Source organism: Balaenoptera borealis, assembly GCF_965194805.1.
Source record: "Balaenoptera borealis genome assembly, chromosome: 8".
Classification (NCBI taxonomy): domain Eukaryota; kingdom Metazoa; phylum Chordata; class Mammalia; order Artiodactyla; family Balaenopteridae; genus Balaenoptera; species Balaenoptera borealis.
The window spans coordinates 80,389,336-80,408,600 of NC_138865.1; the positions used below are offsets into that span (position 1 = coordinate 80,389,336).

Genomic DNA, 19,265 nt, shown 5'->3' on the forward strand with positions numbered 1-19,265 from the left:
GAACCCTTGTGCATTGTTGCTGAGAATGTAAAATGGAAAGCAGTTTGATGGTTCCTCAAAACTCTAAACACGGACTTAACATATGAGGCAGCAATTCCATTCCTAGGTATATACCCAAAAGAATTGAAAGCAGGGACTCTAACATACTTGTACGTCAATTTTCATTGCTGCATTATTCATAATAGCAAAAGGTGGAAACAACCCAAGGATCCATCAACAGGAATGGATAAACAAAAGGTAGTATATACATACAATGGAATATTATTCAGCCATAAAAATTAAGTTCTGATAGATGCCACAACATATATGAACCTTAAACACTATATCAAGTAAAATAAGTCAGACACAAAACGACAAATATTGTACGATTCCACTTATATGAAGTACCTAGATTAGGCACATTTATAGAGACGGAAAGTAGATTAGAGGTTACCAGAGGCTAGGAGGAGGAGAAAAGGGGAGTTATTGCTTAATGATTACAGAATTTGTTTGGGGTGATGATGAAGTTGTGGGAACAGCGATGGCTGCAAAGCACTGTGAGTGTAATTATAATATCACTGAATTGCATGCTTAAAAATGGTTAAAATGGCAAATTTTACGTTACATATATTTTACCATAATTTAAAAAATTAACATAACATACCAAAAAGCATAGAATTATATGCTTTAAATGGGTGTATTTTAAATGGTATATGAATTATATCTCAATAGAGCGTAATAGATCACTAAAACACCACCACCACCTATCAAGGATTGAGCACCTTTCTCATATGCGTCTTTGTGGCACTATACATTGGCATTTCTCCCATTTTTTCCACTTCTGTACCATGAAAGAAGGTCTTGCGCTATAGCCTCCACTCCTCCTCTCTCAGAAGACCCTCTCGGGAGTCACAGCTTAGATTTTTTTCTATCAGTATTGTTATCGACTGGTTGGGACAAAGAAATCTTCGAAATTTCTACCGAGGGCCTGCAGATTCTAACAAAGTGCACCGTGAGTTTCAGACAGCCAACCTGAAAACTTTTCAAACCAATCCTACTGCAAATAACTTTATATCCAACATTGCTGGAAACTGGGGAGAAAGAGCCATGAAAACGGATCATTCTCATTTGTACAGTTTACAAAAGGAGTGTTTGAATTTCTTTTTTTTTTTTTAATTAATTTATTTATTTATTCATTTATTTTTGGCTGTGTTGGGTCTTCGTTTCTGTGCGAGGGCTTTCTCTAGCTGCGGCGAGCGGGGGCCACTCTTCATAGCGGTGCGCGGGCCTCTCACTCTCGTGGCCTCTCTTGTTGTGGAGCACAGGCTCCAGACGCGCAGGCTCAGTAGTTGTGGCACGTGGGCTCAGTTGCTCCGCGGCATGTGGGATCCTCCCAGACCAGGGCTCGAACCCGTGTCCCCTGCATTAGCAGGCAGATTCTCAACCACTGCACCACCAGGGAAGCCCGAGTGTTTGAATTTCTAACTTCAGAGCCCAGAATTGAAATTTTTGTCAATGATTAAGAAGGCTGGCATCATAATGAATTAAAAAGTTCCACAATTACAAATATGTAATATATATAATCACTTAATGTCCTAGCTTATTCGATGTACTTACTGTTAATAATTCCAGAGCAGTAATAAAAATATTTAAAACCAGGACTAATAGATTGTTAGAACTGGTGCAGCCTCTCATTTTCATAAAAGAACACTATCTTTCTGGCTTATGAATGAATTTTGTACTTATTCTTTTTGGGAAAGAAAGGTCTACTTTTTTTTTTTTTTCTAACTCTAAAGTATATCAGAACAAGACTCAAGTTCACTGAAGAGCACTTGGAGCCTGTTACGTTTTTAAGCATAATTTGCTATTTGAATAAACATAAACTACAAAGAAATCCTTATAGCCATCATAGCAGTAACAGAATTCCATAGTCTCTATGGACAATTTTGCAATTCAAGTCCATGTAGCAATGGTAGTTTTCCTTCCCGAAGAGAAATACAGAAATGGCATTCATTACAATGAAGACCTTGTAAGTGCAGAAATGTGGAAGTGTGAAATTTAGAATACTATAAACATGTTTATGATAAAAATATCACTGCAGAGTGGGCCTAGAATTTCTTCTGTCTTAGCTCATCTTACAAGGGCTTGAAGTCTCCTGGAATGACAGCTGTGTTTGCTTTATGAATAACAATCAGTGTCTGTCTTTCTTTTTCCACGGCCAAGTTTCCTGTATGCATTACGTGTATTACTGGGGGAGATGGACAGTAAAAAACATCTTGGGATTTAAAGATAGTCACAATGGGCGCATGTTAGAAGGAAGATGCTCACACTCATAGTGACGGGATATCTGGGGAAATTACTGGCCAAAGGAGATGTGTAAAGAGGTTAGGAAGACGCTGCACAGAGAGGGGAGAACAGTACCCTAACACGTGTCGTCCTAACACGTGTCGTACTGCAGGAAGCCAACCCCGGTGTGCCGTGCGTGCTGCAGCCTCATGCACCGTGAGCCTCGGTGGGTCTGCTCTGTGGGGCCGTGTGCTGCCTCTGTCCTCCCGTGTGCAAGCATATCACGAAAACATGCTGGCCTGTAGGCGGGTGCTGCGTCGGGAGGTGCAGGTCATTTCCCATCCGTGGATTCTCACCAAGTTCTGAGAAAAACTACAAAGAGCCTCTCCTTCCAGGTGTGTGAGGCAAGCATGCGTGTTTGGGTGTAAGCCGGATGCTTCGTGCCCATCTTATTCGGGCAGATCTCATGTTTAAGGAGCCAGCCTGTTGCCGTGGGAGAGAACTAACACAAAGTTATTTCCTTCCACAGTTTCCTCAGGAGCACTGAGGACTCCAGGCTCTGGCGCTTGTGACGTGGTGGCGGGCGAGCGGCAAAGTAAAAGGAGGAAAAGAGAATACACTGTCTAGGCTGGGCAAGTATCGTTTTAAAGGAACCTCAAAGCACAAAGGAAAATGTACTTGGACAGAGGATGGGAACACACTGCTACCAAAAACAGTACTATCTCTAATACCTGACAACATCCCCACATGGTAGAGTCAGCAACGCTTAGAATCTTATATGTATCTGAGAAGGGAACTTCATTAAACATGTAACGTTCCCCTTCCAAGAGCAGCGCCATACCAAACGCATGTGTGATGAAAAGATGAATAAAACTCCATCCTCGATGTGTCTGTGTCTTTGTAGAAAGCTATGAGGCCAAACTGAATATTAGTTTTGAAGCAATTACCATTCTGAGGGAGTCTGCAGAACAAAAACACTGCTGAGCTGACATCCAAGCCAGATACCCTTTGCTGATAATGTACTTTTAACAAATAGCCCATTCTCTTACTGTTGCACCTCTATAATAGGCACTTTTGGGTTTGTGCTCTTCTCTGTGCCAGGCACTGTGCTAAGTAACTTACATATGTGATTCCATTCAATTCTCTTTTACTCAGGAAGAAACTCAGTGGTTGAGTAAACTTGTCCGAGGCACCACAGCTGGTAAGTGGCAGTGCTGGTTCTCTGTGACATTCAGAGCTTGTCCTCTTACCTGCTGTTCACCTAGATCTGGGTTTGGCAAACTTCTCTGTTAAAGGACCAGAGAGTAAATATTTTCGGCTTTGTGGGCCACTTGAGCTCTGTCACAGCTTCTCAGTTCTGCTGTTGTAGCATAAAAGTGGTCAGACAGTATATAAATGAATGGCTGTTTCAATAAAACTTGATTTATAAAAAGAGGCGGCAGGCCGTAGTTAGCCGCTCCTAACCTAGACTTGAGCACCTATGGGGAGATGGGTGTGGACTGGGCACGGAAGTTCTCACAGGGCAGTGGCTGTGACTCTTTCACCTGTTTCAGAGTGGCTGGGTGTGGATGCATTCTGTTACCAATCTATCAACAAGTATTTCTCAGAAGGGGTTGGGTGTCATGCCCGGTCATCCAGGATTTCACAGTCCAGTTGAGGAGGCAAGATTTGTTTATAAGAAGGAAGTAGGGCTTCCCTGGTGGCGCAGTGGTTGAGAATCTGCCTGCCAATGCAGGGGACAGGGGTTCGAGCCCTGGTCCGGGAAGATCCCACATGCCGCGGAGCAACTAGGCCCGTGAGCCACAACTACTGAGCCTGCGCGTTTGGAGCCTGTGCTCCGCAACAAGAGAGGCCGTGACAGTGAGAGGCCTGCGCACCGCGATGAAGAGTGGCCCCCGCTTGCCGCAACTAGAGAAAGCTCTCGCACGGAAACGAAGACCCAACACAGCCAAAAATAAATAAATAAATTAATTAAATTAAAAAAAAAAAAAGTAAATAATGCAAAGTGCATACATATGAGTACTGAAGTGGGTGCTACAGACCCTAAGTGCTACAGGAAGAGCTTAAAGGATGGGTACCGTCCCTTAGGATGATGGGGTCATGAAGCGCCCCAAAAGTAAATATTTGCTAAATATTCACCATGTGTCAGGCATCATGCTAAAATGTCACAATATGTTATCTACTATAGTCTACAAAACATAAGTTTGGTCCTAAAGCCCAGAGCAACTAAATGACTTGATCACGGTTCTACAAATACGAAATATCAGAACTGGGATTTGAATCTGGGTAGATCGACTTCAGACCATGGGCTCTTGACCACAATGTTGTTTTCTCTCTAGAGACAGGCAGAGGCAGACTGTTACCAAACGAAAGGGAAATCAAGAGGGAACTATAACGGCTGACACACAATTAGTCAAAACTAGGGGATCGTTCCCTCCTTTGAACAGCAAAAGAAAAGAACTTCTTCTATGCTTTGAAATAACTATAACTTTCAGCATTGTCGGGGTATGAAACATTTCAGGTCGTCGTTAAAAGACAGGACAAACAAGAATTCGTACTCCATCAATCACAACGTGCAGGCTTCTGAGGGCAGAGGCAGTGATGGAGCACTGTCGTGTGTCGGCTCGGGCACTGGTCCAGGGAGGCGGGCGGAACGTGTCCCTAGCTACTGGGCGGGCGGAAGAGTGCTGACTTACCATCATATTCTGGGAAGTAGTCAACTAGGTGGGAATACATAATTTTCTCCTCTAGAAGGTCTTTCTTGTTTAAGAACAGAATAACTGAGGAGTTCTGGAACCAGGGATAGGTGATAATTGTTCTAAAGAGTGCTTTGCTTTCCTCCATTCGGTTCTGAAAAAAATCATCAGAAAAACAAGGCGTGAATTACATGATTACTCAGTCTGTGAATTGTTTGTTTTGTAAGTCCAACCCATCTTTGGTATGCATTCAGTTTCTGTGGCCCTGGGCTGGGCTGCAGCAGCTTTTATCAGGATTTACATGCAAAAGGCTCAGCAGCTCTTTTCATTAGGCGAACTCTCAGGTTGACAAGCTGAAGAGAATAATAATAATAAACATCTGCTGAAATAACACTTAAGGTTGAAAGAGAATCATCAAAGGTTGAAGAATCATGCATCTGGCACACTGTCACAAAAGTCCACCAAGTGTCACAAATGTCCACCAAGAATTATTCATTCATGGCCAAATACTTAAGACCTGAATTAAGAACAAAGTACCAGGCTTCATTTTGCATCTTAAGCTGTGTGTACTTGGGGCTTCACTATTAGTTCTATTTCATAATAATCAAAACAAAGTTACTTAGGGGGCTTCCCTGGTGGTGCAGTGGTTAAGAATCCGCCTGCCAATGCAGGGGACACGGGTTCGAGCCCTGGTCCGGGAAGATCCCACATGCCGCGGAGCAACTAAGCCCGTGTGCCACAACTACTGAGACTGCGCTCTAGAGCCCGCGAGCCACAAATACTGAAGCCCACGTGTCCTAGAGCCCGTGTTCTGCAACAAGAGAAGCCACCACAATGAGAAGCCCACGCACCGCAACGAAGAGTAGCCCCCACTCGCCGCAACTAGAGAAAGCCCGCGTGCAGCAACGAAGACCCAATGCAGCCAAAAATAAATAAGAAACAACAACAAAAAACCCCCCCACAAAGTTACTTAATTCTTTGCCCAAAGTGCATCTGTATTCTTAGAATTATTACTACTTACTTTACAAATATATACATTCCCTGATTAGAAAAACACATGGAAAAATATTTTTAGATCACACATTTCCTATTTATCAGTACACACTTTCTCCCTAAGTTTCACTATAATTTTCATACAGAACTGTGGACATATACACAGTAATTACTTGGAGATACAAATGTAATATTTCTCACCACCCTCAGTGTTGGTGAGAAACTGTTCTCACCTGAAACCATCATCAAGCCACCCTTGGTAACAAAACCTCAACGGATTCTCAAGGAATTAGTCAGCCTGCTCTTACAAACAAAGATACTAATCAAAGTTACTCTTGAGACTCACCAGCCAAAAGCTAGAGAGCCTCCTAGTTTAGCCCACATCTATTCACCAGCTTCCTTCTACAGACACACTTGCTTCTAAATCATTCCCATCCTCAGGTCACGGACAAAGGCAGCACATTTGGGGAGTCCTCCTTTCCCTGGTGCACGGGCACACTTCTTCTCCCAGGGAACACTCTTCAACCCCCTGACTTAGTTCTACGTGTTATGACCAAGTCTGGGGCAATGGAAAAGCCTGCTGGGGATTGAGCCCACCTCCACTGCTACCAGGTGGGCCAGTGGTTTAAGCCAGAGCATCCGATTCTCCTGGTACGTGGGCTGATTCAGGGCTGGGCTCTGAATCCAGGCTCATGTGACTCGGAGTGTTGCTTCCCTGGTTTATGGTCATCAGCGTAGCCAAGCTGCTCCACCGGTGTAATGAACCCCAGGATTTTTGCTAAGAGCTCTGGAACAGAGAACCCTGCTTTCATCAAGAAAATGGAAGAGGCATTGTATAGCCTCGAGCTTTTAGCAACCATCTTGCAACAGGGAGAAAAAGAAACTAGGTTTTAACTTCTTGGTCAAACCATGCCTGAACTTGGTTATGCCTCTGGATTTTTTGGTAACATGAGCCAATTAAGTACCCTTTAGTTTTTAAGCTAGTTTGAACTGTAGTTTTCTGGTTCTTACTATATATAAAATGCTTCTCAGAGAAGGACAAGTATCATATGATATCACTTATGTGCAGAATCTAAAAAAAAATGATGCAAACGAACTTATTTACAAAACAGAAACAGACTCACAGACGTAGAGAACAAATTTACAGTTAGCGGGGGGGGAGGGTGGGAGGGAGGGACAGATTGGGAGTTTGGGACTGACACGTACACAATGCTACATTTAAAATAGACAACCAACAAAGACCAAACGTATAGCACAGGGAACTCTGCTCAATACTCTGTAACAACCTAAATGGGAAAATAATTTGAAAAACAATAGATACATGTATATGTATAACTGAATGCCTTTGCTGTACACCTGAAACTAACACAACATTGTTAATCAACTCTAATACAAAATAAAAATTTTTTAAAAAGTGCTTCTAATTGATATACCTGGATCCACCTCACTCTCAATTTCTAAAAGGAAATTGAATGAATGATGTTTGAAGGATGACCATGAAGACTAAGGCTCCAAGCTGTTAACACGTTCTGCTCAGCTTTTGCCTTCCTGATGTAGAATGTGTCCTGAGTTTCATAGTGCAGCATTATGGAGGTCAAGTACACTCCTCTGCATTACCCTTTGACTGCTGTTCCAGGAAATCTCCGGGAAACTGAGCTCACCAAGCACAATTTTCTAGATCCTGAATATGTCTTGCTCTTTTCTTCTATAAAGTGTGCCGACTCAAATCAGGTTGAAGAGGCCCACTTTTCAAAAGGAGATCTTTACCAAGTCTGGTAAAGTCAATCGCCACCAACTGAAACTGAGCAGGACCCTGTGGGGCTCCTGGGCACGGAAGCCCTTCTGTGTCCCCCATTTCTTGTTTGTAGGGAATAGGCTTCAGCCTCCATGACCCTCCCAGAGTTCTAAAGGACAGGTTCAAACAGTTGCTAATCAGGGAAGGGAGGGGATGCAGAGACAAGGGAGGAGCAGTCAGGAAACAACAGTGCAGCCTTGGGACAGGGTCCTGGTTCCTCCTCGCCCCAAGGGATACACATAACAATATCTTTGAGCTCTTCTGCAGAACTAAAACCCCCAACAAATGGAAGATGTTAACTACTTGATGAAGCATTCTTCATTCCAGAGAGAAGGTTGCAGTTTGAGAACCCTGAGAACCAGAGAAGCTCATCAGGAGACCACCTGAGGCCAGATTAAAGGAATGCAGGCCCTGCACACACCCCTGAAACACTGCTACAAAACTCCTCACCAAATCCCCCTGGGTTGGGACACAGTTTTGAGGGCACGAGCCTGCTGTGTCCCCCTTTGCCTGGCAAAGCAATAAAGCTATTCTTTTCTACTTCAGTCAAAACTCTTGTCTCTGAGATTTGATTGGGCACGGGTGCACAGAGACCAAGTTTTTGGCATCACAATCTCTTTGACCTTTACATTTTGCGCCTACCATTGCTTACATAATTAAATATGGATGAAATGTGGGACCAGTGGAGTGAAAGGTTACTTCATGGCTCAAGGGACAGTGTTTATTTTACTGTACACATTTATCTTTAATATAAATAACACGCATAGCCTTTAAACATAATATTTTACCATCTACATGCCTTTTACTGGTTATTATTACCAGTGGTAAAATTTTAAGCCTGGAAACCATATTCACTGAGAAACAATGTCTTGTAGCCTGAGATTTTATAGGTTGAAAATTTTAGGACTGAAGGAAAGCAAAGGCTCTAATAAGAACTGAAAGAATTAAAGGATCTAAAGAAGGTTAATTAGATAGTGACATCCCTGATGTGAGAATTAACATTTTTTTCTTATTTACAGCTACAGAAATTCTAGAAAGTCATACTGTGGTCTTCAGAGAAGCCTCCTCTAAAGCGTGGGTATGTACATCTTGGCCTCAACTAGGGAGCCTCTGTCAGAAAGGCTTACTGTAATTAGCGCTCTCCAGAAGGGAAAGGGGCCCTATTTGGGGCTTTCCTGGTTGGAGTCCTTCAAGGGTAAGTCGCTAGACCCTGGGTGAAGACAGGGAAAGGGAGAGTGGTCTTGACCTTGAGTCAAAGCACAAGGAGGCGCCTGAAGTCGCTCTGATTAAGTTTCAGATCAGGACTGGAGCCCACGAGCTCCAGATGGGGCTCTATTGGGAGGGGGTCTCATACCAGCCTGCAGGACAACAGCCAGGACAGTGGACTGTGCCCAGCCCCGGGTCCTAGAGAAGACTGTGTCCGGCTGCACTGGGCCACTGTGGAGGCATGCCCGCTTACTGGCCTGGTCCCATTCAAGCTTTGCTCGTGTACGCAGTTCGGGGCCGCTCTAGGCTATTCTCCCACTTACCATGTGCTGTGTGGCCTGGGCCTGAGCTTCTCATTCAGGGGAAAGCTAAAGAGCGACAAAACGGACCGCTGATAAGCAGCGTTGGCACCCCTATGCCTTCAACCAGATCTACCGAACTCAATCTTAGAGGGCGAGCCCCAGGAATGTACATTTTAACAAGCCCTCCAGGGGATTCTGATATAGGTTTAATTTTGTGAAGCACTGTGCGCTGTAGGTGAGCTTCTCCAAATTAACGTGTGTTATGAAATCACCTGGGGACATGGGTTCTGACCCAGCCTGGGGTGGGACCCAGGAGTCTGCAGTTCTAACAAGCTCCCAAGTGAAGCTGACTGCCGACACACGGCACACACTTGGAGGTGGAAGGTGCAGAAAGCTTCCCGAGCTAGGGACAACAACGAGACAGGCGATGCTCTGTCCCATTTTCGTGATGAGAAGCTCTAGTCACACATCCAGCCCAGTGCCTGAGTCGTGTGAGGAAAATATAACTCTGCTGGCTTCATGCTTTTTGTTTTTCCCAATTAAGATAAGATTCTTACTTTATGCTCTGTTGTTTTTTCCTAATGAGAATTCCTAATGAAAATTGGAATTCCTAATGCCTTTTCCTAATTCCTAATGAGAATTCCTAATGCCTTTTTTCACCTGATCAAAACCCCCAGACTAAATCCTAAATGGACTAAATGAGATTTTCATGATGCCTCACAAGGTGGTGGATTGTGCGGTGCGGGAGGCATAATCCACTTTGCTCAGTAAAAACTGAAATCTATGAGGGAACGGTATGTCCCACAAGACTTGGTGGCACTTGCTTTTTTACTAATTCTGTAGGGCCTGGAGTTGCAAGTAAGAAAACAAAATAGCAACATGGGACACTAATTTTATCAGTCATACACATGAGGATTTGTTCACCTCTGGAGACAGGTTTAAAAGCCGTCTAGGGGTGGTGGTGCTAATCTTAGGCTCCTTCTCTTGGGGTTAAAACCAGCTGATGTTTGTTAGTAAAGGTTTTACTCTCTTCAACACAGGGCTCCTTGTTACCCAGGGGGGCCTGCCTATGCCTGAGGCCCAAGGAGCCTCTGTCTTCTTATCAACCCCATCTGCCACTTCTCCCAGACTGAAAGCAAGTGTCTCTCCCAATGACGGGTGGCCCGACGCAGGTGAGAAAGCTGGAACAGAGGGAACAGAAATCCATGGGCCTGCCTAGTCTCCCCCCTCCACAGACATGGGAAGAGCAAAGGGCCATGCTACCTGAGGACAGGCTGCCAGTGAGTGGGCACCCAGTGGCCTGGGTGGTCTCCATGCAGTCACCCTGCCTCAAGAAAACGTGGCCATGGAAATGTCAGTCTTGGCCAGACCACATGTCTGGGTCCCCCTGAAATACATATGTTGAAATCCTCACCCCTAATGTGATGGTTTTAAAAGGTGGGGACATCAGGAGGTGGTTGGGATTAATGCCATTTTTTATAAAAGAGACCTCACAGAGCCTCACCCCTTCTGCTATGCGAGGACATAGTGAGAAGATGGCCATCGATGAACCAGGAAGCGGATGCTCACCAGACACTGAAACTGCCCAAGGCTTGATCTTGGACTTTCCAGCCTCCACAACTGTGCGAAATAAATGTCTATGTTGTTTATAAGCCACCCCGTCTATGGTATTTTGTTATGGCAGCTCGAACAGACTAAGACGACACTGATCAGGTAAGTCACTCCTCACTCGGGCTGGAACCAGTGAAAAGGTGGAGGGCTAAACTCCACGCTGATCGCTGGCCTGGGAAGAAGGGGAGGCTACCTGTTCCCCACTTTGTAATCACGAGCAGAATGGTGGGACTGTTTGGTGTCTTCCCTCCCAAGATCATCAGAAAAGGCCCTCTTTAGGCCATCACTGAGGGGTCTTACACCTCTAATCCTTAACATCTCAAATTGATTCTCAAGATCTCATACAATTCCAACAGCAAAAAAAAAAACACAATTTCTGATTAAAAATTGGGCAGATGACCTGAATAGACATTTTTTCCAAAGAAGATATAGAGATGGCCAATAGGAACTACATGAAAAGATGTTCAACATCACTAATCATCAGGGAAATGCAAATCAAAATCACTATGAGATATCACCTCACACCTATTAGAATGGCTATCATCAAAAAGCCAACAAATGAGTGTGGGCAAGGCTGCGGAGAAAAGGGAACCCCTTGTAGACAGTTGGTGGGAATGTAAATTGGTGCTGCCACTATGGAAAACAGTATGGAAGTTCCTCAAAATATTAAAAACAGAACTACTGTATGATCCAGCAATTCCACTTCTGGGTATCTCTCTGAAGGAAATAAAAACACTAAGTTGAAAAGACAGCTACACACCCATGTTCACTACAGCGTTATTTACAGGAAGCAACCTGTGCCCATCAGTGCATGAATGGATATAGAAAACTGACATTAAATATATATTATAATGTATAATATTACATGTAATGTAAAATATATATATTTCTAATCTCTAAAAAATAATGGTTTATGCAACCCCCCTGCTGCACATGAGTGACTAATGTTTGCTGCAGGGTAAAGTCCCAAGTTCCTCAGTCTGGCATTTACAGCTTGGCAGGGCCTGAGTGCAGTGCATATCTTCAATCTGACCCCTCACAAACGTTCCCTTTGCCACATAAAAGGACTCAGTGTCACCACGGTCACACAAGTGTGACCACTTTCCTGACCTGTAATGCTGTCCTCCTCCGCATCCTTCAAGACCCAAATCGACCTGACTTCCCTCAAAACTCCTTCCTCGAGCCCCACTGGACTGGCCCTTCCTCACACCCTCAGCACACAGTGTCCTAGCCTTTGTTTGCCCATCACTCAGCAGACATACGAGGAGGGTTTGTGAGATGCCGGGGATGACGGTGTGTTGGAGCAGGGCCTGTGTCCTGGAGGGCGGAAGCAGACAGGAGGGTCAACATGTAGTTACCGGTCCACATATGGGCCCCTAAGAATGGTTAAAAAAAAAAAAAGAGGTTGGAGTCACACAAGGAAAGGTGTGACTGGGGAAGCCTTCAAAGCAAGGTAATTCTGAGTTGACTCTTGACAGATAGAGGAGAGATTACAAGGAGGAAGGGAGAGCAGAAGCAAAAGAGAATTGAAACCCAGGACCCTCTGGAGTGAACTATGACGATTCTGTATAAAACAGTTTGTGGGCTTCTGATCTCTGCAACTTGGGCATCAAGTTAAGAAAATTCTCCACTTTGAGAATGTGAAACAATTCCTCCTCATTTGGATCTTACAGTGGGGGCTGGGGGGCACATACATGCCAAGTTCCGTGAAGAACACATGCACTCCAGCCCCTGTCACTCTTGAAATAAGCTGCCGGCTCTCAGTGCCTGCTAGTTTCCAGTGCTGGCAGGTAGCAGAGTCCAACAGGAAACGCCATTAGGCATCGCAGCTGCAGCTCGCTGAGACACAATTATCTGCCTGGAGGTAAGAGGCCTCTGCTTTCCTCTTGGCTCACGTGCAAACCTCCCTCTTATCGAGGAAAAGGCCAGATCCCGTGGACATGGCTCAAGACCGCAATAGGAAGCCCGCTTTCTTCAGGCTATGACTTGGCCCAAATCTCTGCATAAAAAATTACCAGTGGGCTTCAAGGGGCAATATTTCATGTCTATACCCTTTGTAACCCTGCTGCCATTGAGAGCTTGTTTGCTGTCTGCCAAGGTGGTACTTCCCTCCAGCAAATTCAGCATTAAACAAGAGATCTGAACATCCATTTTCATAACTTTTACAACTCCTCATTATTTTGCCATTAAATACAAGTTCTCACATTTCTCTGTGAAGAATACAATTTAAACGAGACCTTTAATTCATTTCTATGATTCAAGTCACCCACTGCCTGTCTCTCCCTATTGAAATATTCCCCTTATCAATGCCTTGATAAACCACATTGATTTATATTCCCCGTAAGATCTAGAATGTAGCCTTTAAATGCAAAACTAGACACTTAAGAAATAAGCATGCAGACTGTTGAATCACCACTGAGGGCCTGATAGGATGTACCCCAGAGAAACTGGGATGCAGCTTTTCAGGGCTCAGAAATGTCCTTTGGTATCAGAGATGCAGACAGTCTGAGTGATCCACAAACTCACTAACTGATGCAGAAGTCGGTCAGGTGCCTATGATTCTTTGTTCACAATTTGTGTTCACAATTCTGTGATTATGTGTTTCCTGAGTGTTCTAAAAAAGGCCAAGCAACACACTTGAATGAGTGAGGTCCAGATACATGGACATAGAGTGGTTACATGAGCATGTCTGTAAAGTAACATTGTTTAGCACAGCGGTCCCCAACCCCTGGGCTGCGGACAGGCAGCCGGCAGCCGTCAGCGGCCTGTTAGGAACCGGGCCGCACAGCAGGAGGTGAGCGGCGGGCGAGCGAGCGCAGCTTCATCTGCCACTCGCCATCGCTCGCCATCGCTCGCCATCGCTCGCATTACCGCCTGAACCATCCCCCGCCCCCCCCCCCCCCCCCCCGCAACCCGCCTGCAAGTCCGTGGAAAAATTGTCTTCCAGGAAACCGGTCTCTGGTGCCAAAAAGGTTGGGGACCGCTGGTTTATTAGCAGAAGGGAAAAATACACGTTTTATCATGTCTTACAATATTTTAAATCCAGATCTTCAGTTACAGGTTAAGATATCTGCCAGCCACAAAAATCACTCAATTTTAATGCCTAGCTGCTCATAGGGCTGCTTCTATATACTGCACATGATGAAAAATGTGCAGCCAAGGTACACTGCACCAGTTACCATTTTTATTAGCACTGTTTCTGCTTCTGAAATTGATCAGGAAAGGAGATCATCAGGATATAGGATTTTATGCTTCAGGAATCTTATTTTATTTATTTCATTTTTATTGGGGTATAATTGATTTACAATGTGTTAGTTTCAGGTGTACAGCAAAGTGAATCTGTTATACAAACACATATATCCACTCTTTTTCTAGATTCTTTTCCCATACAAGCCATTGCAGAGTATTGAGTAGAATTCCCTGTGCTGTACAGCAGGTCCTTATTAGTTATCTATTTTACATATAGCTTCAGGAATTTTAAATGCCACTCCTCACTTTTACTGCTATGACAAGCTTCACTATTTCTTCTCAGACATAACTTATCAAAGAATACCTCATAAATTACTATATTAAAGGTCATCATTTTAAAAGAGCAAGACTAGTTGACTTTTAATGTAACAATCCATGATAATGTGAAATTTGAATCAGTCATTATCATTTGTAGCTTACCAAACACTGAATACTTTGAAAAATTCACATCCTTAACAGGACTTAGGAACATATTCTCTCAGGAATTTATTTCATTTACATATGTCAACTGAGTAAATAAATGGAACAACTGAAAAGACAGGAACTCCAAAGCCTCTATGAAAAAAAAAAATTTGCAAGCCTGGTCTGCATATTTCTTCCCTTCCTCGATTATTTAGTTAAAAGCTTGGTGTGTTTGACTTTGTATCTCCAGCAGGATCACACTGATGTGTGTCCTAGCTGACGTCAACACACATTCAAACACATTCTGTGCTGAGCTCCTGTTGTTGGGGGGAGATGGGAGTGGGAAGGGCCAGGGCTGTGAGCTCCATCGGTTTGAAACATGGCTCTACTTTGAATACCCTTGTGACCTTGGGCAAGTGACTGCACCTCAGTTTCCTTATATCTCTCAGGTTTTGGGAAGACAGAATGAGATGATGCATGCAAAGTGCTTAGCCATGACCCTGGCACATAGTAGCTTTTGATAGCAGCCGCTCTCAGACGTGGCAAAATTGCTATGTAAGAGCCTCCTGGTAAGGTGATCGCTTATCTCAAATCTTTGGCCAAACTATAAATCCAGTAAAATCTTTCTATTCCCTGGAACTGCACGAAGTTAATCTAGCCACAATTTCAAGTCCAGATACATCTGATTTATAAAAAACTGGAAAATCATCCAGGTTTCTGCCAAATGCTCACTTAGAGATGGTTTCTTCCTACGATTCTCCATGGGTTAAGGGGGAGTATCTTGAAAATCTCTGAAAATGTTCAGTACTCATATACTTGGTCCACCCAAAATGACTGTTCTCTTGATCTTTGTACATCCCCTGCTCGACCAGTCCTTGCTTCACCTACACCCTACTCACATAACTGACCTTCCCTCTTAATCATAGAGCCTAATTAGTAAATGCCTACATACCTGCCCCAGGCCCCAGCTGGTGACTGTTCTAATCTTTAGATCAGAACATCTCCACTATGATAGTTTATCAAAGGGGCCTCCAGAGCAGGACATACCCATCTGGTTTCCCTGGTAACCGATGAGCCAACCTGACGTCAATTCCCCCTATAACTGGTAGCCTCCCTCTTCCCTTGGTAGAGAAGACGCTGCCCTGTTCCGCCTGCCGTCTGCAGCCACGTTGGGGTGTCGCTCCGGGACCTTTGAGCTTCAGATGTGTAAGATCCCCCCATCTATTAGACCATCGATGTCTCTGTGGCTGACTCAGGGCTCTTTCTTTATCCTTGGGGCTGGGCAAGTACAGGGCTTGCAGGCCTGCAGAGAGCAGCCCAACAACTCTCAACCCCAGAGCAAACCAAGAAAACAACTGATAGAAGTGGAGCAGTTCAAATGAGAGATAATTAAGGACAGCTCCCTAGCCATCCCACTTCTGCTATCCAAATTAGACAACAGGAATAGAAATAATAAGGATACTAAACTCAGCTGGACAGATATCATTTCCTCTATAATTTTCTTAGTCTTTGCAAATCTTTGCAAGTGATTATTTGAGATCGATTCTGGCATACTCTCCAGGCTTGAAGACAGCTCCTGAAGGTTTTAATATTATAATTTCTAAGAACTGATGTATTCTACCCACACAGGATGTTTAGAGAAGCAAGGAATACAGCATATTTGCCTATTACCTCCTGTCTAAGGTTTCTAGCAGAGATGAGGTCACAGAGCAGGCAGGCCCTTGTGCAGTGAACTGGTGCAGAGCACAGCGTGTTGTAGGAGAGGAGTGGAGGAGGGAAAGAGGAAGACAGAAAGAGACTGGAGGGACAGGGCAAGGAGAGGTGGTCACCCTCAGGCCAAGGACTGCCCAGAGACTCAACATGAGCAAGAAGAAACATGACAAATGATGTGGAAGCCCACAGTCCCACAGCTTACTTCCTGGGACCTCCTTTAATATGTCCTAATATTTTAGTTCAGTCAAGTGACAAAGTAGCAACCTCCTTTCAAAGACTATTTTATAGCACATTGATCTTTCTAGTTACTTTTACCCTATGCTTCATATCCTACTAATTGTATATGCTTACATGCCAATGAGCCAAAGCCTATCCTTAACTTACATACGTAAATTCCTTCTCTTTTCCCAGAATGCTCCTCAATTACTGAGTTAGGATTCAGATAGTTAATGCCTTGAGTAGTCACACCACTGACTTTTCAATTCACTCACCTTTCCTGTACTCCATCTTTCCTGTACCCCATCCACACCTCAAACTGAAAAAGGATTCTGCAAACTGTACTAGAGCTGTTAGCAAGGAGCAAAGTGTGTGTGAACGTCAGCTTCTTTTGTTTCACTTGTCCACTTTCTGATTCTACAGTTGATAAATAGTGACTTGGCCAAATTGCTGGAGACTTTGGATAAAGGGAAACAGAAACAGGCTGCAGGGATGTAGAGGTAAAGGATTAAAACAAAAACAGGCATTGATACAACTGAGCCTGGAAACCCTGAGTAGTCTGAAAAGGTCCAAGGAAGATTTGATTGATGTACACAAACCAATCACGTACGCATCAGTACATCAGACTGAATCTGAGCAAATTCCTGTGTTATGCCAGTAAAGTCTAAGTCTGGGAGTGGAAACAGGAGTGAAATGAAATAAATCAAGCAATTCAGTAAAATATCTCCTTTGTTGACTTAAAATTTTTTTACGGATGAGTCAAGTTTGGCCCAGAAACATGTGGTTGCCTAATTCTTTGGCCAACAGAATAGGTGATGGATAAGAATTTGGTTTGCCTTGTGTCCAAAGAGATAAGCTCAAAGGACTTATATGGACTGCACTTTTGAGCCCTGTTCAGTGGGGGTAACCCCTGACCTGACTCATCCCTGATCACACACACACACTGAAGGTCTTGCCATTAACTCTTGGTTTCTAAGTCTTTTCTTTCTTCTTCTACCCTCCAAAGACTGCAGAAGGATCGTTAGGTAAAAGATGATCGGTAGGTAAAAATGGAGAATTCAGACAGGGAATAAGCTTGGAATTGGAGCAGATAAATTGAACACTATGACAAAAAATTTAAGGAGAAAGGAGATGTAACCTATTGACTTGAAAGTTTACTCATAAGGAATATATATTCTAAAAATAAGTCCCTTGTAAAATAAGCCTGGTGCATTATATTCCTAAGGCTTTTTTTTTTCTTTTACATCTTTAAACAATAATAATTTGTCATATTATTAACAGGGTTTTTTGAATTTTTAGTCTTATTTTCAGGAACAATATATGATGAAACTTTTCAGACTGTGATGTATTTTTAGCTATATGAATGTTATTATTCATTTTATATAAAGTTTAATTATATTAATAATAATATCTAACATTTGTTTAGTGTGTATATACACCAGACATTTTTTGAAGGACTTTAGCATGTAAAAGGAGTTGGCAAGCTTTTCTGTAAAGGACCAGATAGTAAATATTTTAGGGTCTGCAGGGCACACTGTCTCTGCTGTAACAACTTAACTGCCCATGTAGCAGGAAAGCATTTATAGACAATATATAAATGTATGAGTGTGGCTGGGTTCCCATAAAACCTTGTTTTAGATGCTGAAATTTAAACTTCAGAATAATTTTCATGTGTCACAAAATATTATTGTTATTTTGATTCTTTTCAACCATTTAAAAATGTAAAAACCAATCTTAGCCTGCAAGCTGTACACTAACAGATGGTGGGCTGGATTTGGCCTGAGGGTCACAGTCGGCTGACCCTTGGTGTAGAACAGTATTTAATTCTCACACCAACCCTAAGCGGAAGGCATTGCTGTGATTCCTATTTTCTAGGTGGGCAGATTGATAAAAAGCAAGTTAAAGTAACAGACCTAGCATGTAGTTAAATAACTATCATAACTATTTGAATCATTAGCAAATTTATATACATATACATATATGCACATACACGTGGAAATAAAAGCACAAATAAGGTTTCCCCCATATAAATTTGTTGTAACATATGTTGCCTTAATTTTCTCCCTATTTACCTTCTCTCTATAATTTTTAGTTAGATACTGAGGTTCTAAATTTATTTTCCTCTTTTTTTCCTCCCAGGAAAAAGTATCCATTTTCTTTCTTTCCACAACATGGAGGATAAAACATAAGAAAGACACTCAATGTTTTAATTCGTTTGCTTAATTTTTAGTGTCAGGGCAGGAGATCTACTTACTCAGATGTTGCACACATGTAAAAATGCCTTTCCAGATGATTTAATAACATACATCTGGCATTTTAAACCAATAAAATTGTTGTGAAATAGTCCTCATTTGAAGATGGAGATATATTTTTCATATGACTTTAAGTAGCTTTAAAAACAGTAATTCTACAAACATTCTTAGTTAATAAGACACTATTAAGGATCTATGTGTGGGTTTGCTTTGTCCCTGCTTTTAGTCTCTATTTCTCCAGAGGACTGAAGACAGTGTGGAGGGAGGGCAGGGAAATAAACATGGGAAGTTCAAACCACTCAGCTTCGGTTTATGTGGCTACTAAAACATATGACTAGAGGATCTGAGGGTAAACTTTTGGCTAAAATTCTGTTGCATGCATTATCTGCAGTTTTCAATGATTTATTTGATCCTTATTCTTTTACCAGTGTTTTTATTTGACAGTGCACACTAGAATGAGGTCTTGGTACCTTTTTAAAGCAACGTTTACTGTCTGCTTAAAAAAATCAGTACCCCCATCTCGCCTGACTTATTTGGAGGTACAAGATATTCACCCGATGAATCT

General features: G+C 43.0%; 2 protein-coding genes across 4 annotated transcripts in view; one reads left to right on the forward strand and one right to left on the reverse strand.

Annotated features, from left to right (window-relative positions):
- LOC309633113 (uncharacterized protein) overlaps positions 1-10,909 on the forward strand; it is a gene marked incomplete at its 5' end in the record, with an annotated part of 77,209 nt that extends 66,300 nt beyond the window's left edge. Inside the window, 2 exons of one of the 3 annotated variants that reach the window (XR_014247299.1) lie at positions 2,795-3,466; positions 8,769-10,909. Coding sequence is in view for 2 of the 3 variants with exons in the window: in XM_082401534.1 (XP_082257660.1) it covers positions 8,769-8,827; positions 10,743-10,853 (170 nt within the window). The remainder of the gene's footprint in view (positions 1-2,794; positions 3,467-8,768) is intronic. The other 2 variants (XM_082401535.1, XM_082401534.1) reach the window with 2 other exon arrangements.
- Positions 1-19,265, reverse strand: part of GNAQ (G protein subunit alpha q) — a 288,439-nt gene that overhangs the window by 6,533 nt on the left and 262,641 nt on the right. The window contains exon 6 of the mRNA XM_082401495.1: positions 4,962-5,115. Within this exon, the coding sequence (XP_082257621.1) occupies positions 4,962-5,115 (154 nt within the window). The remainder of the gene's footprint in view (positions 1-4,961; positions 5,116-19,265) is intronic.